The sequence below is a fragment of the Gopherus flavomarginatus genome, chromosome 2, assembly GCF_025201925.1.
Source record: "Gopherus flavomarginatus isolate rGopFla2 chromosome 2, rGopFla2.mat.asm, whole genome shotgun sequence".
NCBI classification, from domain to species: domain Eukaryota; kingdom Metazoa; phylum Chordata; order Testudines; family Testudinidae; genus Gopherus; species Gopherus flavomarginatus.
In genome coordinates, this window is record NC_066618.1 from 215,960,545 (window position 1) to 215,979,000 (window position 18,456).

Consider the following 18,456-nt stretch of genomic DNA (forward strand, 5'->3'; position numbering starts at 1 on the left):
GTATTTTTATTTTCTGTCCTTATGCACTGAGATATTTACAAACGTACTTAACAATCAAAAAAACAAATCACAATTTTTGCTATTTCAATGTGGCACCACTGGGTTGCATGTTCTGGGGTTTTCCAGCTTATTTAGCAAGTGAGAATTACAGTAACATAGCCACAAGAAGGCAAACTATACATTCAGTGAAGATGCAACCTACAGAGTGTTGTTTGAAAGAAGTTCCATCATTTTCATTGTAGGTATCGGAGAGCATGGCCCCAATAATGCCTCTTCAGTATGTCTGTGCTCCAGACAGTGAACACACGTTGCTGGCAGCCCCAGCTCAGTTCCTTCTGGAGAAATTCCTTCAGCATGCAACATACAAACTCTTTCCAAAGGCCATCCATAACTTCAAGAACCCTGTACTGGCTATTGACTGCTACCTGAACATTGGACCCGAGGTACAAAATATTTCTAGGGGTAAATGGGTAGCAAATACAAACTGTTATATTTCTTTCTTCTAATTTTTAAAGCATCCTTTTTGTATGATGACTCCTTAGAATCATCGGGATGGGTATTGAACCCAGGACTTCGATTTAAAACCATGAATCTCTATTACTTGAACTAAAGGGCTAATTCTTTTAGCTTGGAAGGAGAAGCAGCAAACCTCTTATGTTGCCTGGACACTGGGAGTGTGGGATCCAAAGAGCCATGCTGTGCTAATAGATTTCAAGGCCAGAAGGGACCATTGTGATCATCTTAGAGTGCCATCCTGTATAACAGAGACCATAGTACTTCCCCAAAATAATTCCTAGAGCAGATCTTAAAAAAAAAAAAAAAAAAAAAAAAGTCCACGCTTGATTTAAAAATTGTCAGTGATGGAGAATCCACCACAACCCTTGGTAAATTGTTCCAATGGTTAATTACTCTCACTATTAAAAAAAAAAATTATGCCTTATTTACAGTCTGAATTTGTTTAGCTTCAGGTTCCAGCCATTGGAACATATTATACCTGTCTCTGCTAGATTGAAGAGCCAGTTATTAAATATGTGTTTTCCATGTGGGAACTTAGAGACTGTAATCAAGACATCCTTTAACCTTCTCTTTGTTGAACAAAATAGATGGAGTTCCTTGAGTCTATCACTATAAGGCAGGATTTCGAATCCTTTAATCCAGGGGTCGGCAACCTTTCAGAAGTGGTGTGCCGAGTCTTCATTCATTCACTTTAATTTAAGGTTTCACGTGCCAGTAATACATTTTAACATTCTTAGAAGGTCTCTTTCTATAAGTCTGTAATAACTAAACTATTGTTGTATGTAAAGCAAATAATATTTTTAAAATGTTTAAGGAGCTTCATTTAAAATTAAATAAAATGCAGAGCCCCTCGGACTGGTGGCCAGGACCCAGGCACTGTGAGTGCCACTGAAAATCAGCTCACGTGCCGCCTTTGGCACCCGTGCCATAGTTTGCTTACCCCTGCTTTAATCGTTCTTGTGGCTTTTCTCTGAACCCTCTCCAATTGATCAACATTCTTCTTGAATTGTGAGCATTCCAGCAATGGTCGCACCAGTGCCAAATACAGAGGTGAAATAATCTCTCCACTTTTATTCGTTATTCCCTTGTTAATGCATCCAAGGGTTGCATTAGCCCTTGTGACCAGAGCTTCACACTAGGAGCTCATGTACAGCTGATTATCCACTGTGACCCCAAATCTTTTTCAGAGTCACTGCTTCCCACGGTAGAGCTTCCCCACCCCCGCCCCCCCAAATCATATAAGTATGGCTTACATTCCTTGTTCCTAGATGTATATATTTAACCACATTAAAACACACATTGTTTGCTTGTGCCCAGCTGACCAAATCATCCAAATTGCTCTGTATCAGCTCTCTTTATTATTTACCATTCCCCCAATTTTTACGTCAACCACAAACATTATCAGTAATGATTTTGTTTTTTCCAGGTCATTAATAAAAATGTAAATAGTTTAGGGCAGCCGTTGACAAACTTTAACAACCCGAGGCCCCCTGTTTTGATTTACAGTTTTTCGCAGACCCCCGCTCAGCCCCAGGTCCCGCCCCTGCCCCTCCTCTTCCCTGTCTGTTTCCACTCCCTCCCCCGAGCGTGCCCTGTCTCTGCTCCTCCCACTCCCTCCCAGCGGCTCCTTCACGCCGCTGAACAGCTGTTCTTCAAGTGCTTGCTCATGTCCATACCAATAGGCGTGTGCGCACAATTGTTGGAAGGTTTTACCCTAGTGGTACCTGTCGAGTCGGCTGTGGAGCCCTCTGAAGTGGCGCCTTCATGGCAGTACAGATAGTCCCTTGCTGCCCCGCCGCCTGCTCAGTTCCTCCTTACCACCAGTGACGATCATTGGAACAACTTGTTTCTTGCTTTAGCAAGTGCTTTCCTAGTGTTTGTTTTTTTCCGGTACATAGTTGTTAATCATTATCATAGTAGTTTGTAAGTTTTAGTTAGCTAGTGAGTAAGTTTAAGTCTTAGAGGGGTTACCCCAGCTAAGTTTTTTCCCGTCCGGGGCATGCCGCTGCCCCATGTGATAGGTGTGGTAAGCCTATGCCCTGGGGGGGATCCGCACGCTGCTTGTCTGAAGTGCCTGGGAATGTGACATTTGCAGGACAAGTGTAGTATTTGCAGAGGCTTCAAGCCCAGAACCAAAAGAGAGAGACACTATTGGCTGAAAGTCCTTTTAACAGAGTCCATTCTCCTGCCTCATCGAGCACAAGAGGCGGCCTCGGCCTCAGTGCGGAGCACTAAGGAAGGACTCGCGCTGCTCCCCGGCACAGAAGGCAGGCTCGTCAGTGCGACACCAATCACAACCCCTGGTGCAGCATAAGAAGAAAAAGGCAGAAAGGGGGCTGTTTCCCCACCAAGAAGAGCACACAGGACACCAGTGTGGTGCGTCCCACGGAAGAAGAGCACACGGGACGCCAGAAGGCTGGTCCATCAGTCCCGACACCTTTGACTCCTGCCTCGAGGGGAGGTCCGTCGAGTCTGGTGTCAGTGAACTCCCTGGTCTGGGAGGTGTTTAAGGAGGACCTGGACCTTCCCTCCACACCAGATACTTTTGAGGCCACGTGGGACTTGATTGCAATGACGGCATCGTCCCCCACTTTGCATTCCCAGGCACTGGTTCAGGTGCAGCAGCACCACCTATCCGGCACCCAGGCAAGCCCACCATGTTGCAGTGCCATCCCCATCGCCTCAGTACCGCTCCCCGGCACCCTCAGGGTCTACCCCTCCCTAGTCAGGCTCGAACTATTCCTCTGAGTCAGAGGCGGAGTCATTTGCGTCCTGACACAGCCGATACCACACAAGATTTCAGCACTGGTCTCGGCACGGAGAATCCCTCAGTACTGATGGTATCCTGGCCACCCCAATGGCAGGGCCTGGCACATTGGCCCTTTTGAACACCTTGGGCCTATCATCAGGCTCAAAAGCATAGTTCTAGGCTGGCATCAGTAGTTTCCATTGCCTGTGTCGCCCCCATCGGTCATCCCTGACATGTCTGGGGCACCTGAGAAGCCACTCCGGGGTCCAGACACTGGCCTCCCAGATCAGATACGTTGTCAGAGCCACCACCACCTGCGGCTCCCACACCGGTCCAAGCTGTGGTGGATGTCCCTGAACACGTCACCAGGGAACCGGAGGGGCAGGAAGACCCTGTCCCACCTTGAGCCTCATCATCTTCCTTGCCAGACGAGGCGGTAGCAGGCACTACTACATCCCTCCCAGCAATGGACATAAAGAACCTCCTTAGGAGGGTGGCCCAGAACTGCAACATGCAAACTGAGGAGGTTGTGGAGGATTCAGACCTGATGGTTGACATACTCGCCCTGGAGGGTCCCTCCAAGGTGGCACTGCTACTCATAAAAACTATTCAAAACTCGACAAAGGTGCTCTGGCAGACCGCGGCCTGTGTACCACCTTTGTCCAGGGGTGTAGGGAGGTGTTACATCATCCCACAAAAGGGGTATGAGCACCTTTTCAACCACCCCCAACCGGGAATCCTGGTGGTTGATGCAGCAAACCACAGGGAGCGGCAGGGACAACCGGGGCCTGCCGCAAAAAACAAGGATGCCAAGAAGCTGGACCTCTTCAGTCGAAAGGTATACTTGACTGGGGGGCTCCAGCTTCGAATTTCCAACCAACAGGCAGTACTTAGCCACTATGCATACAATTCTTGGAATGCCCTCTCCAAGTTTCAGGAACTGCTCCTATTGGAGTCACGACACAAATTTGCTGTAGTCCTAGAGGAGGGCAGAGTGGTGGCTAGAACCTCCCTCCAAGCTGCTTTGGACTCCACCAACTTGGTGGCGCAGACCGTGCCTACAGCTATTACAATGAGATATGGGTCATGGCTAGAAGTCTCAGAACTCCTGGCGGAGGTCCAGAATACCATATAGGACCTTCCATTTGATGCTGTGAGGCCGTTCACTGACAAGATGGACTTGAGACTGCACAGTCTCAAGGACTCATGAGCAACCCTGAAATCACTGGGAATTCACATGCCAACACTCCAGAGAAAGCCCTTCAAGCTGCAGCTCCCCCCCGCCCACGCTTCTATCCAGGGCACCCTAGGCATGCCTATAGTCAACAGAGGGGCAGAAACAACAGGAGGTGTCCTCTGCAGTCCTTTTCCAGCCAGGGCTATGGTTCCTCCACGCAGCCCCCCGGCTCAAAGCCAAACTTTTGAAAGTGTGCCTGAGGATGGCGCACCAGCCCAAATCTTGGATCCTTTTCCTCCCTTTGTGAATTGTCTGTCCCCCTTCTATCACGCCTGGGCCCAGATTACTTCAGATCGCTGGGTCCTGAGCACAGAGGGGGTAGGATATTCTGTCCAATTCTTTGCCTTTCCGCCCTCCCACCCACCTTCCCTGTCCCTCTTCAGGGACCCCTCTCACGACCACCTCCTTCTACAGGAGGTGCAATAGCTCCTCACTCTAGGGGTGATAGAAGAGGTTCCTCAGTATTTCAGGGGCAGGGGATTTTACTCCCGATATTTCCTCATCCCCAAGGCCAAAGGGGGACTCAGGCCTATCCTGGATCTGCAAAACCTCAAAATGTTTATAAGAAAACTCAAGTTTCATGTGGTCTCTCTGGCTGCCGCCATTCTTTCCCCGGATCTGGGGGACTGGTACACCACCCTTGACCTGAAGGATGCACACTTCCATATATCGATTATTCAGGCGCACGGACGATTCCTGAGAGTCGTGGTCACCAGGCGACACTCTCAGTTCACTGTACTCCCGTTTGGGCTTTCAACGGCCCCTCCCGTGTTTGCCACAACTGTCATGCATTCTGTAGCCTTCCCCTGCAAATGCAGGGTACAGGTTTTCCCGTACCTTGACAACTGGCTCATCAAGGGCGATTCTTGAGTACAAGTGCAAGAGCACATGATGTTGGCACGTGCCACTTTCAGCAGCCTGGGGTTCATTGAATGAGCCCAAGTCTACCCTAGCCCAAAGCCAAAAAGGAGAATTTATTGGGGCTCTCCTGGACTCCACTTGAGCCAGAGCTTCCCTGCCCAAGTCTCAGGTCCAAAGCATCAGGGGCATCATCGAAAGTCTCCACCAGTTTCCTAAAACTACAGCCAGAAACTACGTTAAGCTTCTGGGACATATGGCAGCCTGCACGTACATAGTACTACCCATCAGATTGTGCCTTCGCCCCCTCCAGACTTGGTTGGCGAGGGTACACAGACCCAGCTGGGACCCTCCGGACAGACTCGTTACCCTCCCGCCCCTGATTCTCAAGTCCCTCAGCTGATGGATACAACCTCAGGTGGTCTGTGCGGTCAGTCAGAGTGGAATTTGCCCTTTCCATCTTCCAGAGGTGAGGCTATCCCCACGTGAACCTATTTGTGATGCGGAGCAACAGGAAGTGCCACCTGTTCTGCTCCTTTCAGAACCACAACCATGGCTCCATAGCGTGGATGGGTCACCTGTTATATGCATTCCCACTTTCCCTCTCATACTCTAGGTCTGGCAGGATGGGGCTTCAGTGATCTTCATAGCACCAGTGTGGCCTTGCCAGCACTGGTTCACCACGTTGCTGAACCTATCAGTGGACAGGCCAGTAGCCTTTCCTATGCTCCTGGACCTCATCATGCAGGACCACAGTCAGCTACAGCACTCCAACCTGGAATCGCTCCACCTCATGGCCTGGAAACGCCATGGCTGAACCTGCTTGAATTATAGTGTTTGGGACTTGTTAGGGAAGTCCTATTGGGGAGCAGGAAACCCTCCACTCAGACAACATCCCTGGTGAAGTGGAAGCATTTCTCCATTTGGTCCCTACGGAAAGGTACTTCAGCAAACCCCTATTCCCATTGTGCTAGACTACCTTCTCTACCTGAAACAACAGGGGTTGGCGATATCACCTGGCTGCCATCTCTGCCTTCCACCCAGCTGTGGTGGGTAGATCGGTCTTTGGACATCCCATGGTTGGTCATTTTCTCAAGGGCTTGGATAGGCTTTATCCACAGATACAGCAGCCCATTTCCCAGTGGGATCTCAACCTGGTTCTCTCCAGACTGATGGGTCCCGCTTTCAAGCCCATAGTGACCTGCTCTCTATCCTACCTGTCCTGGAAGGTGGTTTTTCTGGTGGCCATAACCTCAGACAGAAGGATCTCTAAACTCAGAGTGCTGATTTCCGAGCCCCCCTATGCGGGTTTTTATAAAGACAAGGTGCAGCTATGCCCTCACCCAGCATTCCTACCCAAGGTAGTCTCCCACTTTCATGTAAACCAGGACATATTTCTACTGGTATTCTTTCCTAGGCCTCATGCCAGCAACAGAGCGAGAGTACCCCATTCTCTGGACATCAGGCGTGCCCTAGCCTTCTACATTGAATACAGACAGCCATTTTGTAAGTCACCACAGTTCTTTATTGCAATCGATGAAAGGGCTTCCCATGTCATCTCAGCGCATTTCATCGTGAATCACATCCTGCATCAGATTGTGCTATGACCTGGCTAAGATTCCAGCCCTGGCATTGATGGCGCACTCCACAAGAGTGCAGGCTTCTTCCACTGCATTCCTTGTGCAGGTCTCTATTCAGAACATATGCAAGGCAGCAACGTGGTCCTCCATCCACACCTTCACCCCGCACTGTGCCGCCGTCACTCAACAGGCAAGAGATGATGTGGCCTTTGGCAGGGCAGTACTTCAGTCAGCAACTCGGTGAACTCTGACTCTTCCTTTGTGGAAACTGCTTGGGAGTCACCTATTGGAATGGACATGAGCAAGCACTTGAAGAAAAAATGGTTACTTACCATCTCGTAACTGTTGTTCTTCAAGGTGTGTTTCTCATGTCCATTCCAAATCCCGCCCACTTCCCTTCTGTCGGAGTATTCTATCAAGAAGGAACTGAGCAGGCGGTGGGTTGGCAAGGGACTATATAAGCTGCCATGACGGTGCCACTCTAGGGGGCTCCACAGCTGACCCGATGGGTACCACGAGGGTAAAACCTTCCAAGGATTGTGCACGTGGCGTGCGCACAAACCTGTTGGAATTGACATGAGCGACACATCTCGAAGAACAGCAATTACAAGATGGTAAGTAACCATTTTTTCCCCTGTGTGTACGTGGTGCTGGGAGAGAGGGGGAAGAGTTGATCAGCCAGGCCCACGGACCTCCTGGAGTACCCTCGCAGACCCCTAGTGGTCTACAGACCCCATTTTGAAAAACACTGGTTTAGGGCCAAGAACCAGTCCCTGCAGGACCACACTAGAAACACACGTGTTCAGTGATGATTCTGTTCACACTTACAGTACATTTGAGACCTATCAGTTAGCCAGTTTTTAATTCATTTAATGTGTTCCACTATAATTTTATATTGTTCTAATTTTTTTATCAAAATGTCATGTAGTCAAATTCCTTACAGAACTCTAAATACATTACATTAACACTATTACCTTTATCAACAAACCTGTGATCTCTCAAAAAAAAATCAAGATAGTTTGACAGAATTTATTTTCTGTAAACCCATGTTGATTGGCATTAATTGGATTACTCTCCTTAAATTCTTGATTAATAAAGTCCCATATGAGCCATTCTGTTATCTTGCCTGGGACTGATGTCAGTCCGACAGTCCTATAATTATCTGGGCCATCCCATTTTCCCTCTTTACATATTGGCACAACATTAACTTTCTTCTAGTCTTCTGGAACTTCCCTAGTGTTCCAAGACTCATTGAAAACCATCATTAGTAGTCCAGCAAGCTCCTCAGCCAGACTTTTTATAACTTTTAGGTGCAAGTTCTCCGGATATCCTGATTTAACAATGTTTAACTTGAGTAGATGCTGTTTAACTTCTTCCTGAGATACTAGTGAAATGGAAAGAATGTTATCATATGATATGACTACATCATCTCTTTTATCCCAAAGACAGAACAGAAGTATTTATTGAACACTTCTGCCTTTTCTGCATTATTTTTGGTAATTCTACCATTTTCATCTAGTAGTGGACTAATACCATTATTAAGATTCTTCATGTTCTTGATATACTTTAAACAATCTTATTGTCCATAATTCTGCTCGCCATAGTTTTCCCCTTGTATGCTTGCTTCCTTTATCAATTTTCTACAGTTCTTAGAAATGAATATAAATCAGAAGCTATCAACTTTCCCTTTCTTTCATATATGTTTTTATTTTTTTTATAGTGGCCTTCACTTTTCTGGTAAGCTAGGTCTATTTTTTAAACAGTACTGCCTTCTTCTCGATTGTGGCTTTTTGGACTTCTAGTAAAGTATTCTTAAACAAATCCCCATTATCATTCACATTTTTCTGAATAAATTCTTCCTCCCAGCTGATTTGGCTCATAATTGTGTTCAGCTTTGTGAAACTGGCCCTTTCAAAGTACCAAACATATATAGATCACTGGTCTGGACTTTATTCTGTTTGGACGTTATAAATGTGATCAAGTCATGATCACTAGTACCGAAGCTGCCATTAATTTTTAGTTCTGTGATCAGTTCCTCTTCATCTGTCAAGAGAAAGCCTAATGTAGAATTTCCTTGTGTTGGATGCAATACCTTTTGAGTTAGGAGATTCTCATCAATAACATTTAGAAATTCCAAGGATGTTTTAATACCTCCAGCATATATTACTCAAATTGAAGTTCCCATGGTCACACTGTTTTTTCCCATACACGTTATAGATAGGTGTGTAAGGAGGCAGACATCCTGTTCATTAGTGTGATTTGGTGGTTTGAGGCAGACAGCAACTAATGCCCCGTCTTATGCTTTACCTGTTAGGATATTGATCCATAAGCATTCAAGATCATGTTCTCCTGAGTTATCAGTGACTCGGAAACAGGTAATACCATTTTTGACAGTGCCACGCTATATTCCCATTTGCCCACTTGATACTTCCTAAATAGGTTAGAACCATTGATTTTAACATTCCAATCATAGGAATCATCACCCCAAGTTTCAATAATACCAACTACATTGAATTTATGCTAATAAATGAACAATTCCAGTTCCTTTTGTTTATTATCCTGGCTTCTAGCATTGGTGAAGAGCAGGGGTTGGCAACCTTTCAGCTGTGGTGTGCCGAATCTTCATGTAAACACCCTAATTTAAGGCTTCGCGTGCCGGTAATACATTTTAATGTTTTTTAGAAGGTCTCTGTAATAATGTAATATATAACCAAACTACTGTTATATGTAAAGTAAACAAGGTTTTCAAAATGTTTCAGAAGCTTTATTTAACATTAAATTAAAATGCAGCTCTTATCAGTTTAGTGTGATCCTTGCCCTTGCTTTTCCTTGCTGAGTTTTCCAATATCTGGTGGCACATACTTGGATACTTTAAGCTGCACACAGGCTTCTGAGTGATCAGTTGTTAACCAGCTGGAATCCCAGATCGGCAGCTGAAGTGAGTGGAGCTGGTGGCTGGTAGGGCTGAGCAGACCTGGACCCTGTCTGGCAGGGGGCCTGCACTGGAACTCCAACCGGAAGCAAGGTGAGTGGGGCTGCGGAGGACCCCAGCTGGCAAGGGGCCAGCAACCGGAACCCTAGAGCGGTGGCGGGCTGAGTGGGTCAGCCTGCCCAGCTCTGGAGTTTCGGTGGTGGGCTGAACATCTCCACCCACCCCCGCTCAGGGGTCACAGCCCGCTGCCAGCCTGGGGTTCCTTCACCCAGGCCAGCAGTGGGTGCTGAGTGGGACCATGGCAGGACCCCAGCTGGCAAGGGTCCAGCAGCGGGAACCCCGGAGTGGTGCTCAGCCCGCCCCATTCTGGGGTTTCTTCCACCAGCTCCTGCCAGCAGGGGTCACAGCCCGCTGTCAGCCTGGGGTTCCTTCCCCTAGGCCAGCAGAAGGTGCTGAGTGGGACCAACAGTGGGACCCTGGCTGGCAAGGGGCCAGGAGCAGGAACCCCAGAGTGGCGGCGGAATGAGCCGCTCAGCCCACTCCGCGTGCCATCAAAAATCGGCTCGCATGTCACCTTTGGCATGCGAGCCATAGGTTGCCGACCCTGATGCAGAGGCTGTCGAAGAGTTTCTTCTCTTCATGTCCTTTGGTTTCTTGATTGATTTTTTTGTTCCCAATATCTGGATTTTGTGGTCACTGAGTGCTCATGTCAATCCTCTTCCAACCCTCCCCCTGTTTTTGTTATTAGGTTAAGATAGCCATCTTCAATCTTTTTGTAATCTATCACATATAATGTAAGAATTTGTTTGCAGTGAAAGCCCTTGTTCTTGGGTGCCAGTTTGCCATTTAGCTATCTGTACAGACCCTGATATTCATCCATGTACTTTAAGACATGCATCCCCCAAATCTTTATTACTTTTTGTCATGTGTTTCTAATTCATATTTGTTGCCACTTTGTTCTTGCTTGGCCAGTTTCTGATATTACATTGCTGCACTAGCCTGATTGCTCACTGCAACAAAGCACAGTGTAATTATCCTCCTCTTTAATGTACCCTCCTTACACCACTTCTGCATTTTCCTTCTTAATAGGATATATTTCAAATGCCATGTCATTGGAACAAATGAAATAATTATACAATCATTGTATGATTATCACACAAGCACAGACCACAGAGGTTTAAATCAAGTCAGCAAAGTAATGGAGAAGCATGGGGTTAAATTAGACTACAGTGGGCCCTTTCAGGAGGGTGAATCTATTTGCTAGTGTTCAGATGAGTCTGATGCAATAGTTTTAAATCTCACCTTAGTTGCAGGCATCACTTTTCTTCTGGAAATCATCTCATCAGAAGGCCTAGGATTGAATGCCGAGGCTAGTCTATGCATCATTTTATTTGCATTACAGATGAATCTTTTGAATTAAAATATAGAAAAATCCCATTACTGTGTAAAGCTTTTTTAGTAAAGGGAAGGGATTAAAAGGAGAGAATGAGTAAGATTCACAGCAGAGATTTTCTGGCTAGAAACTTGAAAAGGTAACAAATGAGCTACGGACTTTCTGTGGCTGTAATTATAATTCAATCAGGAAGATTGCTTAATAGAAATCCCAAATGTGCAAACTGTATCCAAGATTATTGGTGTTTTTTTTTTAAACTCAAGTCAACCAACTCAGGCCTCTTGTAGTTATTTTATGTTCAACCTCCATATTAGGTCCCTCTGGGGTGTTTTCTTAAAACATTCTTTCTGTTTTGGTTTCAGGTGGCCATCTGCTATGTGAGCTCCCGCCCACACTCCATCAATGTCAACTGTGAAGGGGTGTTTTTCAGTGGACTCCTGTTGTACCTCTGTGACTCTTTCGTAGGTGCAGACCTTCTTAAGAAGTTCAAATTCCTGAAAGGTAATGATTTCTCCACTGGGTATCTCTGTTGCTTTTACTACAAAATAATGGCTCAAAGCAAAATGAAATATAGAGGATGAAATGAATCCATACATTTCTCCATCTTCATAATCAGTGCTGGTGTTGTTCCAACAAGGAATGCATTCTGTCTGCTCTTTTGATTTGTGTAGAGCTCCCACCATCATAACTACAAGGCTATAGTGAAGAAAAGCCTTGATAAATAGCACTAACAGTTGCATCAAATGGAAATAGGTATGGTATAAGTAGAATTCAGTCAGTGCAGCATGAAGCTGAGTACTTCTCTAACATATGATTTGGAAATAGAGTTCAGAACATAGACATTGCCATAATGGATGGGACGCGCAGTTCATCTATTCCAAACTATTATCATGTCTTTGATGGTAGTGAATATCTAGTGCTCTGGAGAAGGTGCAGGAAATCCTGCAGTGAACAAAAATAAAGTAACCTTCTCATTGAGGAAGTTTCTTCCTACCTCTGTTAGTGGTTGTCTTATGCCCTAATACTGATGGTTTATATTACAAATTTTTTGTAAAAAACAAACCTTGTCTAATGCAATTGTGGATGATGTTGCTGTCCATATAAATGTCTCATTTTTCTAACCTATTGGCCTCAGTGATACCTTGCAGCAATGAGTTCTGAGGGCTGAATATGCATTATATTGAAAAGTATTCCCTTTCATCAGTTTTTAATGTATTGCCTTTCCGTTTCATTGAGTGTGCACTTGTTCTTGTGTTCTGAGATAGAATGAGGAGGGTTTGACTCCTCCCCCCAAGAAATTTCATTATTTTAAGTACCTCATTTTATTCATTTCTAAATAGTCATGCTCTTTTCAGTCTCTCCTCATTTGGATGTCTTTCCATGTCTTTAAACATTTTCATTGCCTACTCTCTGCATACCTTCTATTTCTGCTATATGTGTGTGAGACCAGAACTGAACCACAGTATTACAGGTGAGGTGTAGCATCAATTCAGATGGTACATTTTCAGTGGCTAGATTGTGCCCCCATAGATTTGAGCACAAAAGAGATACTTAGCATGCAGCTTTGCCCCTCAAAGTATTATTTCCTATCCCGTTCTTTTATATCCTGATCTTTTTTTTGTATTTTTAAGCAGTGATCTTTACTGAGCTGTCCAGAATGACATGCAGGTCTTTTTTCCTGAGTGATTACAGGCTAAGTCAGAACCCAGTAATGTGTATACGTAGGTTAAATTTGCTTTTGTCAGCACTGAATTTCCTCTCTCGTCATGCTGCCAATGCGCCGAGCTTTGTTTAGCCTCCTCTGAAGTTCCACACAGGTTTTTCTACTGTTGATTCACCTCAGTAGTTTTGCATTAGCTGCACATTTTGCCATCTGGCTGTGGATCTGTGACTTTTCTTTAAGAATGGCAGTCATGCGCTGTGTGTGTTTGTTTTTGCTAAGGCTGGATAGCATCTACCATGTCATGGGCATGACAAGAAACAATATCAAACAGCACCGATCTTAGGGCACCCCCTTGTTAGCCTCTTGCTATGTTAAAAATAAACCATTTGTTCCTAATCAGTTATCTTTCTCTTCGTCAGTATTTAATCCATGGCAGTACTTTGCCTCTGAGCACATGACTACTTAGTTTCCTTAACAGCCTTTAGGAAAGGACTTCATAAACCGTATTTATGTCAGCAAATTGTCCACTAAAAGCATTGACAGGTTGTATACAGGCCCAGTCACTTAGAAAAGGGAATACTTTTTTTTTTGAGTGGCATGAGGAAGGAAGCAAATCCCAGGAGTTCTGGCTATGGAGTTGATGAATGGGTGACCCACACTTGCATGAGTGGAAACCTTCGCTGGGTCATGGATTCACATTTGTCAGGTGCCTTGCAGAGGATATAGTTACACTGCAAAAGAAAGATAAAAGTTCTTAACTTGAGTTAAAATAGCAGTGAAAACACCCCAACACAGCAGCTCAAGTTCAACTGCAGGTTCCCTTGTAGGCTTTAACAGCTGGCGCATGTTAAAAGCCAAATTGCCGTGTCTTCACTGCTATTTTAACCCAAGTTAGCTAACCTAAGTTAACAATACACCATTTTCTGCAGTGTAGATATATTCACAGTAGGGCTTTGATCCCTGACTAGTGCTGTAGGAGCTACTGCAATATAAATAAATAAATAAATAACGCCCCCTTAGTCCTGCCATGAATCCTCATTCATTTGAAGTGGCTTTGTCAGACAGCTTGTGCATGATTTCAGGCTTGGACGGTAGAGAGAGACTTCTCTCCCCCCTCCTCCCAAATCCCTATTTCACTGGAAACTGCTGAATGTCAAACACATTTTATAATACTTTCTTCCCACTGTTTACACACCTGTATTCTTTTCATTCATTTTTACAGAGATGTTTGCCCACTCTCTCAGGGCTCACTTTCCACATCTGAGACTGATCATACTGGCACACTGTTCATGTCAGACACCTTAATGGACACTTGGGAGCTTATGATGGTTTTGTGTGGGAAAAGCCTCCAAGTAGTAGTTCCTATTATTTTTGTCTTTTTGAAAATGAGGCAAGAAAATTGAAGTCTTACATGTTACCTGAAGCTGTATCTTGTTTTTAATTTAAGGTGCTACCTTGTGTGTCATATGCCAAGACAGAAGCTCTTTACGTCAAACAATAGTCCGTTTAGAGCTGGAAGACGAGTGGCAGTTTCGTCTCCGAGATGAGTTTCAGACTGCCAACAGCATTGATGACAAACCACTCTATTTTCTCACTGGACGCCACATATAAACTTGATAGGAGACCAAATAACAAAGGAAAAGAAGAGAACTTGAGAGGTTTTTTTTGTTTGGTTGGCTTTTGGGGTGGGGGTGAGGGGACAGAAGAAACAACCAATGTACAATCACTGTGGAGCAAAGTGCAACCAATGTTTATCTAGTCTACTCTAAAGGAGTCTCCAAAATTCTAAAGTAGGCTTTGTTTCTAGGCATATGTTTATCACGTCAGTTATGATTACAGGAGCTTGGATTCAAGTTAATTCCACGTTAGTCACAGTTAATGAAACTAACACCACAGCCTACCAGCTGTCTCCTGTGATGTGGGAGGAGGACATATTTTGGTTGATGAAGAGTTCTCTTGGGTTTTTTTGTACTATGCTAAGCTAGGGGAAGAAACTGACTTCAGCATCCACTAGTCTGAAGGCATAACACCAGACTCACACCATTGAAGATAATATGCTGAGGAGACTTCTCCGTTTCTCTTCAGATCTGTACTTTGGTACAGGAATACTCAGGGGTTTGAAATTACAAAGTAACTTAGATATTTGTATTAAAAGTAGTCTTGTTCTCTCTCTGTGCAGTGTTACTTTAAAACATGTAATTGTATATGTATTGAAACTGTGTCTTTGGCAAAATTTCCACAGGAGTTAGAAGTTTACTACTTAAACCTGAACAAATCAGTAAATGCTTGGCAGGCATGGAGCACGCACGCAGGTTCTCCTAGTAACATTCTTTCACCTTCTTTAACAAAAATTCTACTTCACAATTAAAGAGTAACTGGCTGGCCAGCATAACAAAGAGAGAAAGATTTCTTATGCACATTGTCTATTTAGTTAGAGCAGTTAAACACCAGCAAAATGACTTCAGATCATTATAGCATCAAAGGTTTTAAAAATTGTGAAACATCCCCTTTTAGCTGGTACACTTTACTTGTACATTAAAAACTTTAAGTGTAGGTTTGATTGCATGCAATTTGCTCCAAGTATCCTTCCTCATTCACCTGCAATAGTGTGTAGAGTCCTGAGAGGAGATTTTTGTTGTTGCTGCTGCTTTTGAGAACTTAGGTATCCTGCCCAGAAGTGAATCATTAAATAGGAAGACAGTGTTCAAGAGCGTGGCAGCCGATATGAACTGAATTTGATATCTAAAGGGAGCTAAAATAGGGTGAGGCACAATGGTTTGGGGCTTTTCCGTAGCCCACTGAAAATCACTTCACAAGTGAGCTTGAATCAATCGCAAGAGAATCTGCCCATAATCAAAAAGGTCTGTTCGAATACAGTACCTAGAACAGGTTGGTCCTTTCATTTTGAATATTAAACTTTTGTAAATATGGCTGTAGTGATTATGCATTATTCTGGTTTAAAACACATTACTGTGTTCTCTTAAAATAATTGCTGTTCTGTTATAGAATTAACCTGGTGCACTAGTACTTGGTTTCAGGGTTATAGGTGTTCACCAGTTTTACTAGTGCAGTTAACATTTTTAGAAGTATTCACTGTTTTATATTGGTTACTCACTTGAGATTTCAATATTTTATAAAAGGTACCCTTCCCCCACACATTCTCCTTTCTCCACCTCCTTAGTTGAAAAAAAAAATGTAACCTCCTTTGTAAGATGGTAAAAAATCCATAATATTCACTTCATTGTGTTTTTATGAAGTTCTTAACACATCCTTTATATGTGACCTGCAAGTCAACTGAGAAGGGCCTGCTAAAACTGCATTTTGAACAAAGTGTTAATCAAGCAACTTTTTTATCTTGTGAAAAGATGAATGTTTACAGATAATGAAAAACATAATATATTAGACTGAAGCTAAAAAGGAAAATAATGGTTTGCATATCTGATTTTAATATAGCTTAACTGTGAGGCTGTCAATGTAGCATATTTCAAATGAACAACCCTTTTCTTTAGATTTAAATATTTTTAAGTGTCCTTCATACAGCCTTATGTTTTAAAATGTATCTTAATTTTAATTTAGCCAGTGGGGATACAGAGGTATGTTTTGAAGCTTTTCATTACACCTGAATACATTTCAGTACTTCTGGATTGCTAGAAGGGCTTAAGACTGAATAACTTTTGAATTTTAGTTTGGGGTAAAAATTTTAGAAATGTTACCTGTAGTCTGCAAGTCAGAGGATATAAAAATGTTCAAAAGTGATTTCCTTTGTTTGTGTACATGATGTTTGCACTAAGTTCTTAAAATTCCAGGTGCTAAGACTATTTTGATGATGATTATTTAGCCCTGTGGTAAAGTGGTGTGAAATTGTCCTGATGGTTGAGAACTAAATTGGAAAGCTAGTGTATCTGCCTTCCATTATCAAACAAACAATTGGTTTCTATAACACTTTTATTCTCCAGTGGAGAGGGAAGGTTTTTGGCAACGCTTTCTTTTGAAGACTATATCACTATAAATCTTTACTTAAAAGAATCCAGGGTCAGTCTGCTTGAAAACTACAGCTCATAGTCCTTGAATGAGGAGAAGGAGACCATACTTTGACATCTAGAGTACAACTGTTCTGTTTTGGTTTTAAGCCTCATCATCAAGGCCTCTATTAGGAATGTATTAAATAGGCCAGCATTATATTTACCTGTTGACATGTAAAATCTGGACATGATTGACAGTTCACAGGTTAATACTGAATGTAAACTGAGATTTGAATGAAAATCATATTCAGATGCATCTTGCTGTAATTTATGCAATTGCTTTTTGTGACTTCTGGAAGGGGGTTAAAATGTTGCTTTTAGTGTAAAATTTTCTTAACCAAAACATAGTGAATTTAGCTTCACTAGTCAGTCTACCTCACATTTTATTATTAACTGAAATTGTCTGCAGTTGTGGTTACAATGTGTTTATGATGTGCTTTCATTAAATTTGATGAACATATTAAATTGCCATTCAAGAGACTGCATTTTCTTTAGATTTGTTGTAAACAGGATGGGTATTTAATTTTGACTACAAGATGTCCTTGTTAGACTACCTTTTTAATATAAACTTGAATCTGCTCACTATCAAGCAGTTGTGCCATCAATAACTTTCAGTATCTGAGCAGAGCACTCTCTTCCAAAAATGCCATGATCTTTCACAACTGGTAGTGATTGTGTTACATAGTGCTAAAACTGGTAGGGTATGTTTCAGAGTAGTCATGTTAGTCTGTATCCGCAGAAAGAACAGGAGTACTTGTTGCACCTTAGAGACTAACAAATTTATTTGAGCATAAGCTTTTGTGGACTATAGCGCACTTCTTCAGATGCACAGAATGGAACATACAGTAAGAAGATATATATACACAGTGTGACAAAGCTCCTCCTCTACCTTGGTGGGTCCTGTGCTTATTGGCAGATTTGCTCACCTCAGTGATCTTCCCCACAGTCTGGAGCAACTTCTCCTGTGTCTGATCAGGAGTTGGGAGGTTTGGGGGGAACCCGGGCTCGCCCTCTACTCCGGGTTCCAGCCCAGGGCCCTGTGGATTGCAGCTGTCTGTAGTGCCTCTTGTAACAGCTGCCTGACAGCTACAACTCCCTGGGCTACTTCCCCATGGCCTCCTCCAAACACCTTCTTTCTCCTCACCACAGGACCTTCCTCCTGGTGTCTAACAACACTTGTACTCCTTAGTCCTCCAACAGCACACCCTCTCACTCTCAGCTCCTTGTGCCTCTTCCAGCTCTTCACACACACTTCCTCTCCTCTGGCTCCTCCTTGCCTGACTGGAGTGAGCTCCTTTTTAAACCCAGGTGCCCTGATTAGCCTGCCTTGATTGGCTGCAGGTGATCTAATCAGCCTGTCTGTCTTAATTGGTTCTAGCAGGTTCCTGATTACTCTAGTGCAGCCCCTGCTCTAGTCACTCAGGGAACAGAAAACTACTTATCCAGTGATCAGTATATTTGCCCTCTACCAGACTCCTGTACCCCACTGGTCTGGATCTGTCACAA

General features: G+C 43.8%; 1 protein-coding gene across 5 annotated transcripts in view; it reads left to right on the forward strand.

Moving 5' to 3' along the window:
* GREB1L (GREB1 like retinoic acid receptor coactivator) overlaps positions 1 to 17,449 on the forward strand; it is a 219,940-nt gene extending 202,491 nt beyond the window's left edge. For all 5 annotated transcript variants that reach the window (XM_050939187.1, XM_050939189.1, XM_050939191.1 and 2 more), the window contains 3 exons: positions 243 to 443; positions 11,628 to 11,766; positions 14,376 to 17,449. In XM_050939187.1, coding sequence (XP_050795144.1) covers positions 243 to 443; positions 11,628 to 11,766; positions 14,376 to 14,539 — 504 coding nt within the window. In that variant the 3' untranslated portion in view covers positions 14,540 to 17,449. The remainder of the gene's footprint in view (positions 1 to 242; positions 444 to 11,627; positions 11,767 to 14,375) is intronic.
* The last annotated feature ends 1,007 nt before the right edge of the window (positions 17,450 to 18,456 follow it).